Raw genomic sequence first — 20,633 nt, forward strand, 5'->3', positions numbered from 1 at the left:
TGTATATTTAGGCAAGAAAAACAAAATTTACAGTATATGTGGTATATTGCTCAACAGTAGTAACTGTGAGGGATCTTGGAGTTAATGTTCACTCTAAGGTGCATGGCCGCGCAGCTGTGCTCCCAAAAATGACCCTCCCGTGCACCCTTTTCCAAGGCCATGCAAGGAGCTGGGTGTTGGAACTTGGGGCGGGGAGTGACGAAAGTGCGGAGGCCAGCAAAGGTTATTTTGAATGTTGGCTGCCCCTGCCCCAGCGCCTCTGGCCCCCTCGCGCCCCTAGCCTCTCGCTGCCCCCCTGCCTGATCCACGCCTCTTTACGGCTTTCTCCACCTTCCACCTTGGGACGTGACTCCCGCAGCAGTGGCTGCAGTGGTGGTTGTGGCTTCTCGTCCTTCTCATCCGGCCACTAGCCGCTCCAAGCGCTTTGGGAACGTCCGCCCTGCCCCTCTCACAGTCCCTTCGCTGAGAACGCTTTCGTCCCGGGCTGTCAGCGAAGGGGCTGCAGGAGAGGCGGGGCAGGCGTTCTTCTCACAGCGGAGGCCAACAAAGGTTAGTTTAAATGTCGGGTGCGCTTGCGCGCGCGCTTCCCATCCCCCTGCCAGCCCACCCAGAACATTCAAAATAAAAACCTTCGCCAGCCTCTGCAAAGAAGAAAGGCAGAGAGACAAAGAGAGAAAGCAACAGACAGAGTGAGATAGAGAGAGAGAGAGAAAGGAAGGAGAGAGATAGCAAGAGAGATAGAACGAGAGAAAGCGTGAGAGAGAAAGAAAACAAGAGAAAGAGAGAAAGCAAAAGAGAAAAAAAATGAGAGTAACAGACAGAGTGAGATAGAAAGGAGAGAGGGAGAAAGAAAAAGCAAGAGGGGGAGAGAGAAAGAAGAAAGCAAGTGATTGAGAGAGAGAGCAAGAAAGAAGAGAGGAAGGAAGAGAGAGAGCAAGCAAGAAAAGAGCAAGAAAGAGAGTGAGAGCAAGAAAGAGAGGAGAGAGGAAAGAAGAGAGGGAGAGGGAGAAAGCAAGAGAGAGAGAAAGCAAGAGAGAAGAGTGGAAGGAAGGGAGAGAGAGAAATGATAGAAAAAGGGAGAAAAAAAGAAATGAGAAAATGATTGAGGCAGAGAATGACAGGAAAGAGAGAGAAACAGAGAGAGAAGTGACTCTTGATTTAAAGCATATGGTAAAAAGCACTTAAATAATAACAGAGAAAAAAACCCAGCCCTCACCTGTTTTTGGAAATAGTTTACACACAAACACACACACACAGGGGAGAGAGAAGGCAGGGATGGAAAAAGAGAAGTGAGAGAGGGAAGGAATGAGAGGAAAAGGGAGGAAAAGGGAGAAATGAGAAACAAATGAGACAGAAAAAGGGGAGAGACAGGAGAGGTACCCAGAAATGAGAACAGTGGTAGAAATTTGAGGAGGGATGATGGATTAAATATGGATTGATTTTAGAATATTGGTAAAGGATATATTTAGCTGTTGTTTAATATTAGGATGTATTAATTTACAAAATTGGATTAGAATTTTAGAACTATATAGAATTACATAGGTAAAATTAATGGAAGATACATAGGAAAAATAAGGGGTTTATGATATGTACTGTATGATTTTATGAGTTTGCATTATGCATTTTAAATATACTTGGAAATGTAGAGGATTGATGTAAGTTAATAATAGTAAATGCCAATTGCCTGAAAATTAATTGAGCTTGGAAATATTGAATGAAATTATAGAAAAGTATAATTTATGGAAATATATTAATTGATGCATTGGTGTTCAGGTATATTTTCATAGTATTACTAGATTACTATAACACTATGATAAATATTTAAGAAATGAAGATTTTAAAGCATGGATTTATTAATAGTTGTGTTTTTGGTTTTCCTGGTTGTTTTAGTTTTAATAGTAATAGATTTTGGTTTTGTTTTTTTATTAATTTCTTTTAATAAAAAGAAGGGAATTTTTTCTCATTTATTTATTTATTCATACATACATACATACATACATACATACATACACACTTGTATGCCGCCCAGTTCTGAAGGGACTGCCGCTCAGACACTATACTTTTCCGCCCACACTGAAAAAAAATTAGAGGGAACATTGCTATTGTCCACATTTACCTATACCTATTTTGCTTTTGTCGATATTTATACCTGTTATCATGTACACGTTTTGACAAATAAATAAAATGAAAATACTGTATGTCCTTTTAAAAATAAATTTAGGAGAAAATATCCCCCCCCTTTTTTTTCTATGTTGGTCTTGTAGATATGTATGTTTTGTCCTTTGTGCGTTGATTGAGACTCTAGAAAAAGTGCAGAGAAGAACAACAAAAATGATTGGGACTGGAAGCTAAAACATATGAAGAACGATTGCAGGAACTGGGTATGTCTAGTTTAATGAAAAGAAGGAACAGGGGTGACATGATAGCAGTGTTCCAATATCTCAGGAGTTGCCACAAAGAAGAGGGAGTCAATCTATTCTTCAAAGCACCTGAGGGTAGAACAGGAAGCAATGGGTGGAAACTAAACAAGGATGAGCCGGGGTGGCGCAGCAGGTAGAGTGCTGTACTGCAGGCCACTGAAGCTGACTATAGATCTGAAGGTCAGCGGTTCAAATCTCATCACTGGCTCAAGGTTGACTCAGCCTTCCATCCTTCCGAGGTGGGTAAAATGAGGACCCAGATTGTGGGGGCAATAGCCTAGCTCTGTTAAAAAGTGCTATTGCTAACATGTTGTAAGCTGCCCTGAGTCTAAGGAGAAGGGCAGCATAAAAATCGAATAAATAAATAAATAAATAGAAGTAACTTAGAACTAAGAAATTTCCTGACAGAACAATTAATCAGTGGAACAGATTGCTTCCAGAAGTTGTAAATGTTCCAACACTGGAAGTTTTTAAGCAGATGTTGGATAATCATTTGTCTGAAGTAGTGTAGGGTTTCCTGCCTAACCTGCTTAGGTTGGTCTAACTCTAAAAGACCTCCAAGGTCCCTTTCAACTCTTTTTTTTTGTTTATTGTTGTTATTGTTGTTGTTATTTAGCCTGGTTGTCAGTTAACCATTAAAGGTTTTAACATTAGATTTGTATTTATATTGTATTGCTGTTATGTTGTGAGCTGCCCCGAGTCTTCGGTGAGGGGCGGCATACAAATCTAATAAAATATTTATTATTATTATTGTTGTTGTTGTTGTTATTATTATTATTATTATTATTAATGGATATTCCCTTTTGCTTTTGTTTTTTACAAATCGTTTTGGAAACATTTCTTCTACCGTATATAGGCTATCACTCCTTCTTTCCTAGACCCCATTTTCTGCTGCATACTGTTCCTCTCTCTGGAGACTTCCTTGCAGGTCAATATACAGAGGAACATGGCATTTAGCGGATATAAAACTTCCTCCCTGAGGTATACTGGTTGCTCTTGGATGCAGACCACAGGAGTGAAGTTGGCTCCCTTACAGTGTCTGGCCTAATGGTGCTACCATGTAATAAATCCTTAGGAGCCATGGGAAACCGGTCTTGGGATGTAGAGAGGTTTTGACTTCCACTGAGAGTCACCCTTAATAAAGATGATTGTGTCATTTTTTAAACCAAACTTGAAATTTTGCGCTTAGAAAATTTAGAGCTACGTCGGCTTTTACCTGTCAGTGAATATCTCAGCTTCAAGCGCAACAACACACAAGCACACAATAGATTGAAACTCAATAAAATCTTGAAACTCCACTTCAGAAAATAGGACCAGCAACAGAGTGATCAATGCCTAGAATGCACTACCTGACTCTGTGGTTTCTTCGCCAAACCACAACAATTTTAATATTAGTCGACCTCACCCCTTTCCTAAGAGATCTGTAAGAGGTGCCCATAAGTGCACCACTGTGCCAACCATCCCTGTCCTACTATAGCATTGTCCAAATTTACCTATACCTATTTTGCTGATGTTTATAATTTATACCTGTTATCATGTACAGGTTGTGACAAATAAATAAAATGTCATTTAAAAAATAAATTTAGGGGGAAATATCCCACCTCCCTTTTTTTGTATGTTGGTCTTGTAGATAGGTATGTTTTGTATTTTGCGCGTTGGTTTGTTTTAAATTCAATAAAAATATATTTTTAAAAATAAATAAATTTAGGGCTCAGCGCATATCTAATCTTGGTAAGTCAAGTAGCATCACATTTCACAATTTCACTAGGCTCACTTGGAAAGGTAGGTTGCTAGAAGTGAAAAACGATTTGACAGCATATATACAGCGAAAACATTTTGCAAACGCTTTAGGTAGAGACGGGACAAGAGTATTTTTCTTCCGCTATCGAGAGATGGCAGTCAGATAGACAACATCTGTGCCTGGAGCGTGCATAATAGAGGAGTTAAAACCATCGAGTATCAAATTGCTAGAAACGATCAGAGGAGAGACACAAAACTTCCTCTTCCGGAAGACTCAGGGGAGGGAGGTGGGGTGCAGAAGAGCTTTTGTGCTCTTCCGAGGACCGAAGCAGCAGTTGGAAGGTGAGTTGAGGGCAGCTTTGGGGAGAGTCAGGGAGTAAGTCGGGCTCTTTGGTTCCCTCCACGGCCTGGAAGCAGAGAAGCAACCGGACTGAAGCGTGTCAGTTAATACATCAGCTTTAAACGCAACAACACACAAGCACACAATAGATTGAAACTCAATGTAAATGGCTCCAAAAGCAACACATTTGACTATTTCACTAGGCTCATTTGCAAAGTGAAAAAGATTTGACATCATTTATACAGTGAAAACATCTTGCAAACGCCTTAGAGACGGGACAAGAGTGTTTTTCTGCCGCTACCAGGAGATGGCAGTCAGATAGGCAACGTATGTGCCTGAAACATGCCTGATAGAGGAGTTAAAACCATCGATTACAGAATTGCTAGACAAGATGAGAGAGAAACAGGACTTTCTCTTCCGGAAGACTCATGGGAGGGAGGTGGGGTGCAGAGCGACTTTTGTGCTCTTCCGAGGACCGAAGCAGCAGTTGGAAGGTGAGTTGAGGGCAGCTTTGGGGAGAGTCCGGGAGCAAGTCGGGCTCTTTGGTTCCCTCCACCAGGGCCGCCATCAGGAATTTTGGGGCCCCATACAGCCTAAGTGTCTGGGGGGGCCCTCCCTTCTTCCTTCCCTTTTTCTTTTTTCTCTTTTTGTTTTTCTTTTCCTTCCTTCTTTCCTTCCTCCCTCCCCCCATCCCCTTCCTTCCGCTTTCTTTTTCTTTCTTTCTTTCTTTCTCTTTCTCCTTTTTTTCCTTTTTTCTCTTTTTCTTTTCCTCCCTCCTTCCTTCCTTCCTTCCTTCCCTCCCTTTTAAATTTTCAGACTGTCTTCTCCATATTCGTGGCTGAGGAATTCTGAAAGCTGCAGTCAACTGTCTTCAGCCATTGTCCAGCTCTGCTCTACGGACCCCTCCCTCCACCCCCTGAAGAGGCCGGGGGCTTCTTTCCAAATCTAGTGGCAGTGATGCCAGAACCCCCTTCCCTGGGGATGGGAGGGGGGGGGCTGGTCTCCCTCGACAAGACCTTCAGCAACACATCAGCCCTGCTGGACAGGCCTCTTAGTCCCGCCCAAGAAATGCCCCAAACACTGGCACTCTGCATAACCCATGCGGGGGCTTTGGCTTCCCCTCTGCAGAACAGAAGCTGGGGACCTCTCCCTCCACATACACTGGATCCCTATGGCCCATCCGAGGGCTGGCAAAATAGGTGTGCCCCCCACCTGCTTTTCTATCTCTCTCTCTTTCTCTCTCTCTTTCTCTCTTTCCTTTTCTCTTTCTTTTTCTCTTTTTGTCTCCCTTTCTCTTTTTCTCTCTTTCTCGCCCTCTTTCTCTTTTTGTCTCCCTTTCTCTCTCTCTTTCTCTTTATATCTCTTTCTCTCTTTTTTCTCTCTCCCAAACTCTCTTTCTCTCTTTCTTTCTCTTTCTCTCTCTTTCTCTTCCTCCCCCTCTCTTTCTCTTCCTCTTTTTATCTCATTCTTTTTTCTCTTTTTCTCTCCCTTTCTCTCTCTTTCCATCTCTTTTTCTCCCTCCCCTCTCTCTTTCTCTTCCTCTTTTTATCTCTCTTTCTTTTTTTCTCTTTTTCTCGCCCTTTCTCTCTCTTTCTATCTCTTTCTCTCCCTCCCTCTCTCTTTCTCTTTTTTTCTCTCTCTTTCTCTCCCCTCCCTCTCCCTTTCTTTCTATCCCTTTCTCTCTCTTTCTCCCCCCCTCTCTCTGAAGTGTGGAGGGCCGGGTTGGCATCAACGGAGCTCGAGACGGGTGCAAAAGCAAACTACTCTGCCGGCCCGGGCCCAGATCGGAAGGAAGGAAGGAAGGAATTGTAAAAGGGGCAATCAAGAGAGGAATGGGTGAATGAATGGACGGAGGGTGGGAAGGAAGGAAGGAAAGAGGGAAGGGACAGGAACGGAGGAAGGGTGCAAAGGAAGCAAGGAAGGGTGTGAAAGGGGAGAGTAAGAGAGGAAGGAGTGAAAGAAGAGATTGAGGGAGGAAAGAAGGGAGGAAGGAGAAGGAAAGCAAGAAATGGAAGGAAAGAAAGAAAGAAAGAAAGGGGGAAGGGACAGGAACAGAGGAAGGAAGCAAGGAAACTTATGAAAGGGGAGAGTAAGAGAGGAAGGACTGAAGGAAGGGAGGGAGGGAAGAAGGTAGGAAGGAGAAAGAAAAGAAGAAATAGAGGAAGGGAAGGTAAAAGAGAGAAAGAAAAAAGAGCAAGAAAGAAAGCAAGAAAGAGAAAGAAAGAATGAAAGAGAAATAAAAAGGGGGAATGAAAGAAATGGAAGGAGGGAAGGAAGGAGAGAAAGAAAAAGAAAGAAAGAGAAAGAAAAAAGAATGAAAGAGCAAGAGTGAAAGAAAGAAGGAAAGAGAAAGGAAAAAAAGAAAGAAGGAAGGAGAGAAGGAAAGAAAGAAGGAAAGAAAGAAACGAAAGAAAGAAAGGCAAATCCAAAGAAAGGCTCACTGAGTGGATGCATGAAAAGAGGAACCGGGATCTCCACTTGCCTCCCCCTCGCGTTTCGCCTTTCCCACCCGGCCGCCTGCGCGCGCTTACCTGCTCCCAGCGCCAGCAGCAGGAAGGCGAGCAAGTAAGCCGGCACACGCCAAAAAGAAGCCATTGGCTCTGGGCGGCGGATGGTGTTTACGGCCCCCCCGAACCCCCGGCCCAGCACCTCTGGAAGCCGAAAGGCGCGGCTTTCTTGCCCTCGCAAACCTCGGGGGAACACAAGGCCGGCGGAGAAGCTGGCCGGGCTCAGCCCTCTGCCGGCTTCCAGTGGGACGAGCCACCCCCACGGTGAATCCTCCTTCCGCGGCTGCTGTCGGGGCTCCCTGCCTGTCTGCCGGCCTCCCTGCCTTCTTTCCTCACGGCGGGGGTGGGATGAAGGTGCGGGCCGCGGTTGGAGAAGCTCCGCAGCGGCGGAGTTCAGCGAGGTGTCTGGTCCTTTCACTCGCCTTGGCGCGTTTTTCCCCATCGCAATCGGGGTTGGAGAGTTTTTGGCGGGCGCTCCCCCCCCCCCCCAATTTTTCAGTTTGGCCGGGCCCCTGACGCCAGTCCCAGTAGTACTGGCCTATCGGCGGCCCTGCCCTCCACGGCCTGGAAGCAGAGAAGCAACCGGGCTGAAGCGCGTCAGTTGCTGGTGCTGCAGGTTCCTCCTCTGCCCAAATTTAATCCCACTGGTGCTGCACGCTGTGAAACTGGTGGCTGCAATTTTCTGCTGGTGGGAAGATTAAAAAAGTCTCAAGTTAAGGCTGATTCTCTGGGAATGGCTTCCCTCCAGAGGTTGTGGGTGCTCCATCACTGGGGGTTGTGAGAGAGTTGGGAGGGACCTTGGGGGTCTTCTATTCCGACGCCCTGCACAATCAGGAGACTCAATGCCATTTCAGGCAATTGATTAATTGTTCTCAGTGTCAGGAAAATTCTCCTTAGTTGTAGGCTGGTTCTCTCCTGGGTTAGTTTCCATCCATTGCTTCTTGTCTTGCCTTCTGGTGCATTGCAAAATAAGTTGACCTCCTTCTTGACCCCTCAAGTGTTGGAAGATGGCTCTCATGTCATACCTAGCCCTTCCTTTCACTGGAATAAACATACCCAATTCCTGCAACCCTTAGTTTGTTATATGATTGGATTGAGCGTACATTTGTATTATGGGATGTTATGGTTTATAATTTTAGAATGTTTTATTTTAATATTGACTTCTTTCTATTTTTTAAAGTTTATTAAATATGATAAACATTAAAAAAGACAGTACAAGATCTTTTAACTTCCATTACATTTCTTATGCATTAATATTATATTGCACAATGTGTGACATTAAACAAAATAATTATAAAAAGGAAACAACAAAAGCAGAATAGAGAGAGAAGAAAAAGAGAAACAGAAGAAAAACAGGTAAATACAGTGGTACCTCTACTTAAGAACTTAATTTGTTCCGTGACCAGGTTCTTAAATAGAAAACTTTGTAAGTAGAAGCAATTTTTCCCATAGGAATCAATGTAAAAGAAAATAATGTGTGCAAACCCATTAGGAAATAAATAAAAGCTTAGAATTTGGGTGGGAGGAGGCGGATGAAGAAGAGGAGGGATACAGTCACTGCTGAAGGAAGAAGGTGAGGTGAGGGGAATAAAAAACCCCCAAAACTTTAAGGCTTTAAAAAAAAGGGACTCCGAGGTGGCGAGGAGGAGCACGCACCTCCCATACACCCAGCGCAAGGCTGCCTCCCGTACACTGTGCCAGGAAGAGAAACCCAGGCAGGCGAGAGGGGGGAACCTTCCGCTCCTTTGACCGAATGGCTGCTGCTGCTGCTGTTACCTGCTTCCTCTTCCTTTCCATGCTGAAGGGCTCCCCCTCCTCTCGCTCGATCGCTTTGTAGCCGGCGCCTTTCCTTCACTGTGGTGACTCCTTGGTTTGGCTGAAGGGTGAAGCGCCCCCTTTTGCCTTTCTGCGCCCAGATGCTCTGGGAGGCAACCTCGCGTTGGGTGTGTGGGAGGCAGCACGAGTCACCACAGCGAAGTGGTTTATTCCCTCTCCAAGCGCCCAGAGAAAGGAAGATGCTTTGTTGGTTCTGGGCTGCCGAGAGCGAAGGGAATACAGTAATCCCTCGCTACTTCACGGTTCATCTTTCGCGGATTTGCTATTTCACGGGTTTTCAAGGGGGGGATTAAATAGAAACATAGAAACATAGAAGACTGACGGCAGAAAAAGACCTCATGGTCCATCCAGTCTGCTCTTATACTATTTCCTGTATTTTATCTTACAATGGATATATATTTATCCCAGGCATGTTTAAATTCGGTTACTGTGGATTTACCAACCACGTCTGCTGGAAGTTTGTTCCAAGGATCTACTACTCTTTCAGTAAAATAATATTTTCTCATGTTGCCTTTGATCTTTCCCCCAACTAACTTCAGATTGTGTCCCCTTGTTCTTGTGTTCACTTTCCTGTTAAAAACACTTCCCTCCTGAACCCTATTTAACCCTTTAACATATTTAAATGTTTCGATCATGTCCCCCCTTTTCCTTCTGTCTTCCAGACTATACAGATTGAGTTCATTAAGTCTTTCCTGATACGTTTTATACTTAAGACCTTCCACCATTCTTGTAGCCCGTCTTTGGACCCGTTCAATTTTGTCAATATCTTTCTGTAGGTGAGGTCTCCAGAACTGAACACAGTATTCCAAATGGGGTCTCACCAGCATTCTATATAGTGGGATCATAATCTCCCTCTTCCTGCTTGTTATACCTCTAGCTATGCAGCCAAGCATCCTACTTGCCTTTCCTACCGCCCGACCACACTGCTCACCCATTTTGAGACTGTCAGAAATCACTACCCCTAAATCCTTCTCTTCTGAAGTTTTTGCTAACACAGAACTGCCAATGCAATACTCAGATTGAGGATTCCTTTTCCCCAAGTGCATTATTTTACATTTGGAAACATTAAACTGCAGTTTCCATTGCTTTGACCATTTATCTAGTAACGCTAAATCATTTACCATATTACAGACCCCTCCAGGAATATCAACCCTATTGCACACTTTAGAGTCATCGGCAAATAGGCAAACCTTCCCTACCAAACCTTCCCCTATGTCACTCACAAACATATTAAAAAGAATAGGACCCAGAACAGACCCTTGTGGCACACCGCTTGTAACCTGTCTCTGCTCAGAATACTCGCCATTAACAATAACTCCCTGATGTCTATGCTTCAGCCAGCTTGAAATCCACTGAACTATCCAGGGATTAAGTCCAATCTTCACTAATTTATCTATCAGCTCTTTATGTGGAACCGTATCAAAGGCTTTGCTGAAGTCCAGATAGGCAATATCCACGGCACCACCTTGATCCAACACCTTTGTGACATAGTCAAAGAACTCAATGAGATTTGCCTTCAGTAAAGCCATGCTGATTTGGGTCCAATAAGTTATTGTTTTTTAGATGCTGATTTATCCTGTTTTTGAGTACATTAAAATTTACATTAGAATACATTAGAATTTTTAAATCCATTAAAAATTCATAAAATTCTTCTACAGTACTACTTTATTAAAGAAACTGGTAGGATATCACATCTAGTTCCAGCTGAGAAACATTATAGAATGACTGTTTAATGCAAAGGGTGGGTTTTAAAAGTCCAAATACTTGTTAAATACATAAAAAAATATCTATCCTCTACATCATGGAAATTCGTTTTTCACTGGTGGTCTTGGAACGCATCCCCAGCGAAAAACGAGGGATCGCTGTATTTCTTTTCCCTGGGTGCTGGCAGAGGTTTATTCCCTCTCCAAGCGCCCAGGGAAAGGAAAATGCTTTGTTCGCTCTGGACTGCCAAAGCCTCCCCAAGCACCACAGAAAGGCACCTATGGCAGCCCAGAAAAGCCCGAGATGGCTGCAATTAAATGAGGAATGGCAAGAAACTGGCCGGGCCTTTGTGCCGCTCTCAAATTTCTTGGGAAATTTTTCCGGGTTCGGGTTCTTAAGTAGAAAATGGTTCTTAAAAAGAGGCAAAAAAAATTCCGGTTCTTATCTAGAAAAGTTCTTAAATAGAGGCGTTCTTAAGTAGACACACCACTGTACAGTAGAAAGGAAGAAGAAACAGAAACATATACACATATAGCAACACCCCCACCCCCACCCCCAGCTGTCTGTATAGACAGCTTTTTCTCTTGTAACATTTTATGGCAGTTAGTACCAACGGTTGAGTCTCGGTTTTATGTACAGTGATATCTCTATTATCGCGAGGGTTCCGTTCCAAGACCCCTCGCGATAATCGATTTTTCGTGATGTAGGGTTGTGGAAGTAAAAACACCATCTGCGCATGCGCGCCCTTTTTTCCTATGGCCGCGCATGCGTAGATGGTGGAGTTTGCGTTCCCCGCCGCCCACGCAAAGGAGAAACCCGATTCGGCTCCTCGCTGCTGCTGCGCTACCGAGCAGATCAGCTGCTGGGCAGCCGAAGGAACCTTCCCTGGGTCTTCCCGGCCACCCACGCAAAGGGGAAACCCTGGCTCCTCGCTGATGCCCACCGCTCGCCCCGCCCGCCAGCAAGAGGGGGAAGACCCAGGGAAGGTTCCTTCGGCCGCCTAGCAGCTGATCTGCTCGGCGCAGCAGCAGCAAGCAGACGAAGATCGGGGTTTCCCAGCCGCCCACGCAAAGGGGAAACCCCGGCTCCTCGCTGATGCCCCCGCTCGCCCGCCCGCCGCCCACCGCCCGCCAGCAAGAGGGGGAAGAGATAGAGAAAGAGAGAGAAGGAAAGAAAGAGATGAGAGAGGGAGGAAGAGAGTGTGAGAGAGGAAGAAGCAAGATAGAGAAAGAGAGAGAGAAAGAAAGATGAGAAAGGAAGGAAGAGAGTGACGTCATCGGTGGAAAAATCGCGATATAGCGTTTCGCGAAGATCAAGATCGCGAAACTCGAGGGATCACTGTATAACCATTTCAATTGTAATATGTTTTCCTTATGTCCAATTTCAATTAAGATTTACGTTACATTTTTGTATTTATTAAACATAAATCTTTTATTTACAGCTTTCTTACCATTTCCTCTTTTCCACCCATTTATAAAAAAAATTCCCAAATCTTATAGTATTTTGTTTCGTCTTTCATACCTGAAAAGACCGGGTGGCTGTGGGTTTTGCCTCCCAAGGAGAATCCCATCTGATCGTCCATTACCCTCCGGGGGGATTAGAATAGAATAGAATAGAATATAATTTTTATTGGCCAAGTGTGATTGGACACATAAGGAATTTGTCTTGGTGCATATGCTCTCAATGTACATAAAAGTAAAATATACATTTGTCAAGAATCATGTGGTACAACACTTAATGATTGTCATAGGGGTCAAATAAGCAATGAAGAAACAATCAATATTAATACAAATCTTAGGATACAAGCAACAGGTTACAGTCATACAGTCCTAAGTGGGAGGAAAAGGATGCTAGGAATGATAAGAAAAACTACTAGAAATAGAAGTGTAGAGTTAGTAAAAAGTCTGACAGTGTTGAGGGAATTATTTGTTTAGCAGAGTGATGGCGTTCGGGAAAAAAATTCTTCTTCTGTCAAGTTGTCTCGGTATGCAGTGCTCTGTAGCAATTAATGACCCCCTTGGAGAGGGTCCGCAACTTGGGCGTCCTATTCGATCCTTGGCTGTGGCGAGGAGGGCGTTCGCCCAGGTTCACCTGGTGCACCAGTTGCGGCCCTATTTGGACAGGGAGTCCCTGCTCACAGTCACTCACACCCTTATCACCTCGAGGTTCGACTACTGCAATGCTCTCTACATGGGGCTACCTCTGAAGAGTGTTCGGAAACTTCAGATCGTGCAAAATGCAGCCGCACCAGCAGTCATGGCTCTTCCCAGATATGCCCATCTTTCGTCAACACTCCGCATCCTGCACCGGTTGCCGATTAGTTTCAGGACACAATTCAAAGTGTTGGTGATGACCTATAAAGCCCTACATGGCATCGGAGCAGAATACCTTATGGGACCGCCTTCCGCCGCGTGAATCCCAGCGACCAATTAGGTCCCACAGAGTTGGCCTTGTCTGGGTTCCGTCGACTAAACAATGTCGTCTGGTGGGGCCCAGGGGAAGGGCCTTCTTTGTGGTGGTCCGGGCCTTTGGAATCAACTCCCCCGGAGATTCAAACTGCCCCCACCCTCCTTGCCTTCCACAAGACCCTGAAGACCTATCTATGTCGCCAGGCATGGAGCAACTAATGTATCCCCTTTTCTGACCGTTAAGAGTTATGTGTGGTTATGATTGTATAGTATTAATTTTTTTTTATTATAGCGGGTTTTTAGTTAAAGTTTTAACCATCAGATTTGTATTGTATTGTTTATTGCTGTTGCGACCCATCCCGAGTCTTCGGAGAGGGGCGGCAAACAAGTCTAATAAATTATTATTATTATTAAATTATTTGTTTTTCAATTCTTGTGTTAATTTGTCTATTTCTGTACAATCTTATACAGTAGTACCTCTAGATACGAGCTGCTCCACATGCGAGTATTTCAAGATATGAGCCAGGAGGGGAGAGACATTTCTGTTCAAGTTCCAAGCTCAAATTCGGGATACGAGCCGAGCGTCCACTAGGTGGTGCAAGAATCCTTGCTTTTGGTTATCTCGGAGGGGAAAAACCAAGTCTAAAGCAATTTGTTCCAGATACGAGTTTGCTCGAGATACAAGCTCCCTTCTGGAACGAATTATGCTCGTATCTAGGGGAACTACTGTATTTTTAAAATCATGATTCTTTCTGTTGGCATTTCTTCTTTTTTCCAGTTTTAGGCTATGCAGATCCTAATTGCTGTGATGATATGCTGGATAAGATAATAATATTCCTTTTTCATTTTTGGATTTATTATGCCTACCAGGAAGATCTCAGGTTTTAATTTAAGATTTTGTTCAGTGATTTCAAAGATCCATATCTTGATTTTATTCCAATTTTTTTTTTTTATTGGGACATGTCCCACATATGGAAGAAAGTTCCATCTCTGTTTCCACAGTTAGGTTTAAGGTTAGGATATACTTTCACTAATCTACCTGGTGCTAAATCCCATCTATGGAACATTTTATTGATATTTTTTTTAATATGCTTCTGATTTTGTCATTTTTGTAGTTTCTATTCCATATAATTTCTCATCGATCTATGTGAATGTTATACCCTATATTTGTTGCCCAGCTAGTCATGTTTCCTTTCACTAGGTTACAAGCGGTGTGCCACAAGGGTCTGTTCTGGGTCCTATTCTTTTTAATATGTTTGTGAGTGACATAGGGGAAGGTTTGGTAGGGAAGGTTTGCCTATTTGCCGATGACTCTAAAGTGTGCAATAGGGTTGATATTCCTGGAGGGGTCTGTAATATGGTAAATGATTTAGCTTTACTAGATAAATGGTCAAAGCAATGGAAACTGCAGTTTAATGTTTCCAAATGTAAAATAATGCACTTGGGGAAAAGGAATCCTCAATCTGAGTATGGCATTGGCAGTTCTGTGTTAGCAAAAACTTCAGAAGAGAAGGATTTAGGGGTAGTGATTTCTGACAGCCTCAAAATGGGTGAGCAGTGTGGTCGGGCAGTAGGAAAAGCAAGTAGGATGCTTGGCTGCCTAACTAGAGGTATAAGAAGCAGGAAAAGGGAGATTTTGATCTCGCTTTATAGAGCTCTGATCAGATCACATTTGGAATACTGTGTTCAGTTCTGGAGACCTCACCTACAAAAAGATATTGATAAAATTGAACAGGTCCATCAATGGGCTATAAAAATGGTGGAAGGTGTTAAGCATAAAACCTATAAGGAAAGACTTAATGAACTTAATCTGTATAGTCTCGGGGACTGAAGAGAAGGGGAAGACATGATCAAAACCTTTAAATATGTTAAAGGGTTAAATAAGGTTCAGGAGGGAAGTGTTTTTAATAGGAAAGTGAACACAAAAACAAGGGGACACAATCTGAAGTTAGTTGGGGGAAAGAAATATTATTTCACTGAAAGAGTAGTAGATCCTTGGAACAAACTTCCAGCAGACGTGGTTGGTAAATCCACAGTAACTGAATTTAAACATGCCTGGGATAAACATATATCCATTGTAAGACAAAATACAGGAAATAGTATAAGGGCAGACTAGATGGACCATGAGGTCTTTTTCTGCCTTGGAAAAGACTGCGCGGGAGGTTCCAGGCGGGCCAGTCATAAACAGCGGGTGGGTCGGATGCGGCTCGCTGGCCGCCCCTTGCCCAGGTCTGCTGAAGAAGGTCAATTGTTGGAAGGATATATAATTGGGACAATTACTATTCTTTTTTATACGATTCATTTTATATAAGACTTGTATAACCTATGAACCTGATTTAATATTGAAAGGATTCAGACAATTATTGATATTTTTGATATGATATAAGATCTGTATAATCAATACTCTTAAAGGTGTTTATATAAGTTTATATAATGTATATGTTGGATTTTTTGTTATGGGGAATTTAAATGGGCGAACCGAACTTGCATAGTTCGGGTCCGTGCAGAACTTTGCGGTGTTCGGCATACCGAACCCGAACCTGGACTTTTTAAAAAGTCCGTGTTCAAGTTTGGCGTTCACTCGGTGGGCAGAAGGTGGAGATGGTGAGGGTTCTGATACAGCGAAGCTGGCTGAGGAACTCTGGGAGTTGAAGTCCGCAAAGTCTTAAAGTGAGGTTGGCTGGCTGAGGAACCCTGGGGGTTGAAGTCCACAAAGTCTTAAAGTGAGGTTGGCTGGCTGAGGAACCCTGGGGGTTGAAGTCCACAAAGTCTTAAAGTGAGGTTGGCTGGCTGAGGAACTCTGGGAGTTGAAGTTCCCAAAGTCTTAAAGTGAGGTTGGCTGGCTGAGGAACTCTGGGAGTTGAAGTCCGCAAAGTCTTAAAGTGAGGTTGGCTGGCTGAGGAACTCTGGGAGTTGAAGTCCGCAAAGTCTTAAAGTGAGGTTGGCTGGCTGAGGAACTCTGGGAGTTGAAGTCCACAAAGTCTTAAAGTGAGGTTGGCTGGCTGAGGAACTCTGGGAGTTGAAGTCCACAAAGTCTTAAAGTGAGGTTGGCTGGCTGAGGAACTCTGGGAGTTGAAGTCCACAAAGTCTTAAAGTGAGGTTGGGCTGGCTGAGGAACTCTGGGGGTTGAAGTCCACAAAGTCTTAAAGTGAGGTTGTGCTGGCTGAGGAACTCTGGGAGTTGAAGTCCACAAAGTCTTAAAGTGAGGTTGGGCTGGCTGAGGAACTCTGGGGGTTGAAGTCCACAAAGTCTTAAAGTGAGGTTGGCTGGCTGAGGAACTCTGGGGGTTGAAGTCCACAAAGTCTTAAAGTGAGGTTGGGCTGGCTGAGGAACTCTGGGAGTTGAAGTCCACAAAGTCTTAAAGTGAGGTTGGCTGGCTGAGGAACTCTGGGGGTTGAAGTCCACAAAGTCTTAAAGTGAGGTTGGGCTGGCTGGGGAACTCTGGGGGTTGAAGTCCACAAAGTCTTAAAGTGAGGTTGGGCTGGCTGAGGAACTCTGGGGGTTGAAGTCCACAAAGTCTTAAAGTGAGGTTGGGCTGGCTGAGGAACTCTGGGAGTTGAAGTCCACAAAGTCTTAAAGTGAGGTTGGGCTGGCTGAGGAACTCTGGGAGTTGAAGTTCACAAAGTCTTAAAGTGAGGTTGGGCTGGCTGAGGAACTCTGGGAGTTGAAGTCCACAAAGTCTTAAAGTGAGGTTGGGCTGGCTGAGGAACTCTGGGGGTTGAAGTCCACAAAGTCTTAAAGTGAGGTTGGGCTGGCTGAGGAACTCTGGGAGTTGAAGTCCACAAAGTCTTAAAGTGAGGTTGGGCTGGCTGAGGAACTCTGGGGGTTGAAGTCCACAAAGTCTTAAAGTGAGGTTGGGCTGGCTGAGGAACTCTGGGAGTTGAAGTCCACAAAGTCTTAAAGTGAGGTTGGCTGGCTGAGGAACTCTGGGAGTTGAAGTCCACAAAGTCTTAAAGTGAGGTTGGCTGGCTGAGGAACTCTGGGAGTTGAAGTCCACAAAGTCTTAAAGTGAGGTTGGCTGGCTGGGGAACTCTGGGGGTTGAAGTCCACAAAGTCTTAAAGTGAGGTTGGCTGGCTGAGGAACTCTGGGAGTTGAAGTCCACAAAGTCTTAAAGTGAGGTTGGCTGGCTGAGGAACTCTGGGGGTTGAAGTCCACAAAGTCTTAAAGTGAGGTTGGCTGGCTGAGGAACTCTGGGGGTTGAAGTCCACAAAGTCTTAAAGTGAGGTTGGCTGACTGAGGAACTCTGGGGGTTGAAGTCCACCCTGGCACTCTTTGGAAAGGGGAGCGGGGCGGCAGCAAGCACAGGGGAAACCCCCCCCCCACTCTCCCAGCCTCTGCGCCACTGCCCGGCTGTCATATTCTGAGAAAAGGAGGAGGAGCCAGGCGCTGGTGGTGGCGGAGGAAGGTGAACGCCGGTGAGCTGTCGGCCAGTTGGGAGGATGGGATGGAGGCGGGAGACAGGAGGAGGAGGAGGAGGGCTTTAAAAGGGCGGAGGAAATACATACCATTGCAGCAGAAAGAGGGAGGGGAGGCATGGATTTCCCACAGACGGGGGGGGGGGGTGTTTACAGCTGGTGACTTTCAAAGAGGTGTTTGTGTGTGTGAGAGAGAGAGGGTTTGTGCATGAGAGAATGTTGTGTAAATATGTGTGTGAAAGTATGTCTCTGTGTGTGTTCTCTCTGTGCAATCAGCAGCTGCCTTATTGCAGCCCCCCCCCCCTCCGGCTTCTTTATTCCTCAAACTAGCCGTGCCACGGTTAAATAACCAAGCGGAAACAGAATTTTACAAAATTTGGCAGGAAGTTTATAATTGGTGGAATGCAAAAAAAGAATTTTAAGGATTATGAAAATATGGAAACAAAATATCAACTAGCATAATATATTATGATATGTTATTAGATTGAATATTACATAGAGATATATGTTGGATAAATTTATTCTTATTAATTGGTTTTAATTGTCAATTATAACCATATAGATGTAACTTTATTCCAAGTTTAAGATCTCAATGCAGTTATTTATTATTTGGAGATAATATATTGATAAATGTACCTTTCTGTATAGATCTAACTTAGAATTAGGCTTTTTTTCTGTATTAGGAAGACTTCTTATCTTAGCGGAGCAATTGTAGTTCCTTTATACGTTGAATGTTGTTTGTTTTGTTTGTCATACTTTTTTTTAAAAAATAACCAATAAAAATATTTTTTTTAAAAAAAAAATAAATTCAGTTACTGTGGATTTACCAACCATGTCTGCTTGAAGTTATTTCCAAGCATCGACTACTCTTTCAGTAAAATAATATTTTCTCATGTTGCTTCTGATGTTTCCCCCAACTAACCTCAGATTGTGCCCCCTCTCTATACAGATTGAGTTCATTAAGTCTTTCCTGATAGGTTTTATGCTTAAGAGCTTCCACCATTTTTGTAGCCCATCTTTGGACGCATTCAGTTTTGTCAATATCTTTTTGTAGATGAGCTATCCAGAACTTAACACAATACAGTGATCCCTCGATTATCGCGAGGGTTCCGTTCCAAGACCCCTCACGATAATCGATTTTTCGCGATGTAGGGTTGCGGAAGTAAAAACACCATCTGCGCATGCGCGCCCTTTTTCCATGGCCGCGCATGCACAGATGGTGGAGTTTGCGTGGGCGGCGGGGAAGACCCAGGGAAGGTTTCTTCGGCCGCCCAGCAGCTGATCTGCTCGGCAGCGCAGCAGCAGTGAGGAGCCGAAGATCGGGGTTTCCGAGCCGCCCACGCAAAGGGGAAACCCCGATCTTCGGCTCCTTGCTGCTGCTGCGCTGCCGAGCAGATCAGCTGCTGTGCGGTGGAAGAAACCTTCCCTGGGTCTTCCCCGCCGCCGACGCAAAGGGGAAACCCTGATCTTCGGCTCCTCGCTGATGCCCGCCCGCCGCTCGCCCGCCGCCCGCCGCTCGAGAGCAAGAGGGGGAGAGATAGAGAAAGAGAGAGAAGGAAGGAAAGAGATGAGAGAGGGAGGAAGAGAGTGTGAGAGAGGAAGAAGCAAGATAGAGAAAGAGAGAGAGAAAGAAAGATGAGAAAGGAAGAGAGTGACGTCATCGGGTGGGAAAAATCGCGATATAGCGTTTCGCGAAGATCGAGATCGCGAAAATCGAGGGATCACTGTATTCCAAATGTGGTCTCACCAGCACTCTATAAAGCGGACTCACAATCTCCCTCTTCCTGCTTGTTATACCTCAAGCTATACAGCCAAGCATTCTACTTGCTTTCTCTACCACGTGACCGCACTGTTCACCCATTTTGAGACTGTTAGAAATCAGTACCCCTCAATCCTTCTCTTCTGAACTTTTTGCTAGCACAAAACTGCCAATACAATACTCAGATTGAGGATTCCTTTTCCCCAAGTGCATTATTTTACATTTGGAAACATTAAACTGCAGTTTCCATTGCTTTGACCACTTATTTACTAAAGCTAAATCATTTGCCATATTACAGGAATATCAACCCTATTGCACACTGTAGAGTCATCGGCAAATGGGCAAAACTTCCCTACCAAACCTTCCCCTATGTCACTCACTAACATTTGCAGCTTCAGCCAGCTGCAAATCCACTGAACTATCAGAGATTAAGTTCACTCTTCACTAATGTATCTATTTATGTGGAACCGTATCAAAGGCTTTGATAGGCAGGTAGGCAACATCCAGAGCGCCACCTTCATCCAACACCTTTGTGACATAGTCAAAGAAATCAATGCGATTAGTCTGACATAATTTGCCCTCAGTAAAGCCATGCTGGTTTGGGTCCAATAAGTTATTGTTTTTTAGGTATTAATTTATCCTCTTTTTGAGTAAAGTCTACATAATTTTAACTACAACTGTAGTTATCAGCTTCTTCTCCACCACCCTTCTTGTGGATAGGCACAACATTGGCCATTCTTCAATCATCAGGAACGTCTCCTGTTAAAAGGGATTGGTTAAACAAATCAGTCAGGGGGCTTGCAGTCACAGGTCTAAGTTGTTTAGGAACTCTGGGGTGGTTGCCATCTGGACCCATTGCCTTATTTATCTTTAATTGTCCAAGTTCTTCTAAGACCTATGCCTCTAAGATCAGTGGAGCTGAATCCTCACAGCTGGAAGCAATTGCTAGTCCTTTGCATTGCTAAGAATGCTTGATTGACCCAATTAAACAACTGAATTTGACTGGATATTTGAACATGGATCTCGGTAGTCTTCTATGAATCATAAATAATTTAAGTGATTAGTACTGGGGCATGTTTGACTTTTCACTATAATATATACTTTTATTCTTTTTTACCATCATCTCTAATTATTTTATAAACAATTAAAGTTCTATTTTTCTTTGAATCTTACAGACAAAGAGGATGGCAATAAGATCACTCAGGACAATTGAAATAAAAAGCCACATTGAAAAGGGAAGAAAATCAAGCAAAAAATGAAAATATTTTCCATTTCTTTTGGAAAACCATACAATTCTCCTCCTTCCAGAAGCTGTTAGACAAGAGAGAGAAAATCAAGAAAGATTTGGAGCTCGAATAAGCAGATTATGCAGAACTCAAGGATACGTTACATGGTTTTTTCCTCCATTAGCAAAAAAGGGAAATATCAGGAAGTCATTTGAGATGAAAAGGTCAACAGTAAAGCCATGTAGAGCAGACAGGAATGCAGGCCTCTCCCTATGTG

The 20,633-nt window shown here is 44.0% G+C and overlaps 2 protein-coding genes across 3 annotated transcripts in view; both read left to right on the forward strand.

Annotated features, from left to right (window-relative positions):
• LOC139159241 (uncharacterized) overlaps positions 1-20,633 on the forward strand; it is an 89,251-nt gene that overhangs the window by 65,524 nt on the left and 3,094 nt on the right. The window contains exons 13-15 of the mRNA XM_070736588.1: positions 157-345; positions 455-549; positions 7,507-7,695. Of these exons, the coding sequence (XP_070592689.1) occupies positions 157-345; positions 455-549; positions 7,507-7,695 (473 nt within the window). The remainder of the gene's footprint in view (positions 1-156; positions 346-454; positions 550-7,506; positions 7,696-20,633) is intronic.
• LOC139159879 (zinc finger protein 84-like) overlaps positions 4,447-20,633 on the forward strand; it is a 39,049-nt gene continuing 22,862 nt past the window's right edge. The window contains exon 1 of one of the 2 annotated variants that reach the window (XM_070737317.1): positions 4,447-4,502. The gene's annotated coding sequence lies outside the window, so the exon portion shown is untranslated. Of the gene's footprint in view, positions 4,503-7,644; positions 7,696-20,633 lie in introns of those variants that run through there. The other variant, XM_070737315.1, reaches the window with a different exon arrangement.

Source organism: Erythrolamprus reginae, chromosome 2 (assembly GCF_031021105.1).
Source record: "Erythrolamprus reginae isolate rEryReg1 chromosome 2, rEryReg1.hap1, whole genome shotgun sequence".
In the NCBI taxonomy this organism is placed as follows: domain Eukaryota; kingdom Metazoa; phylum Chordata; class Lepidosauria; order Squamata; family Dipsadidae; genus Erythrolamprus; species Erythrolamprus reginae.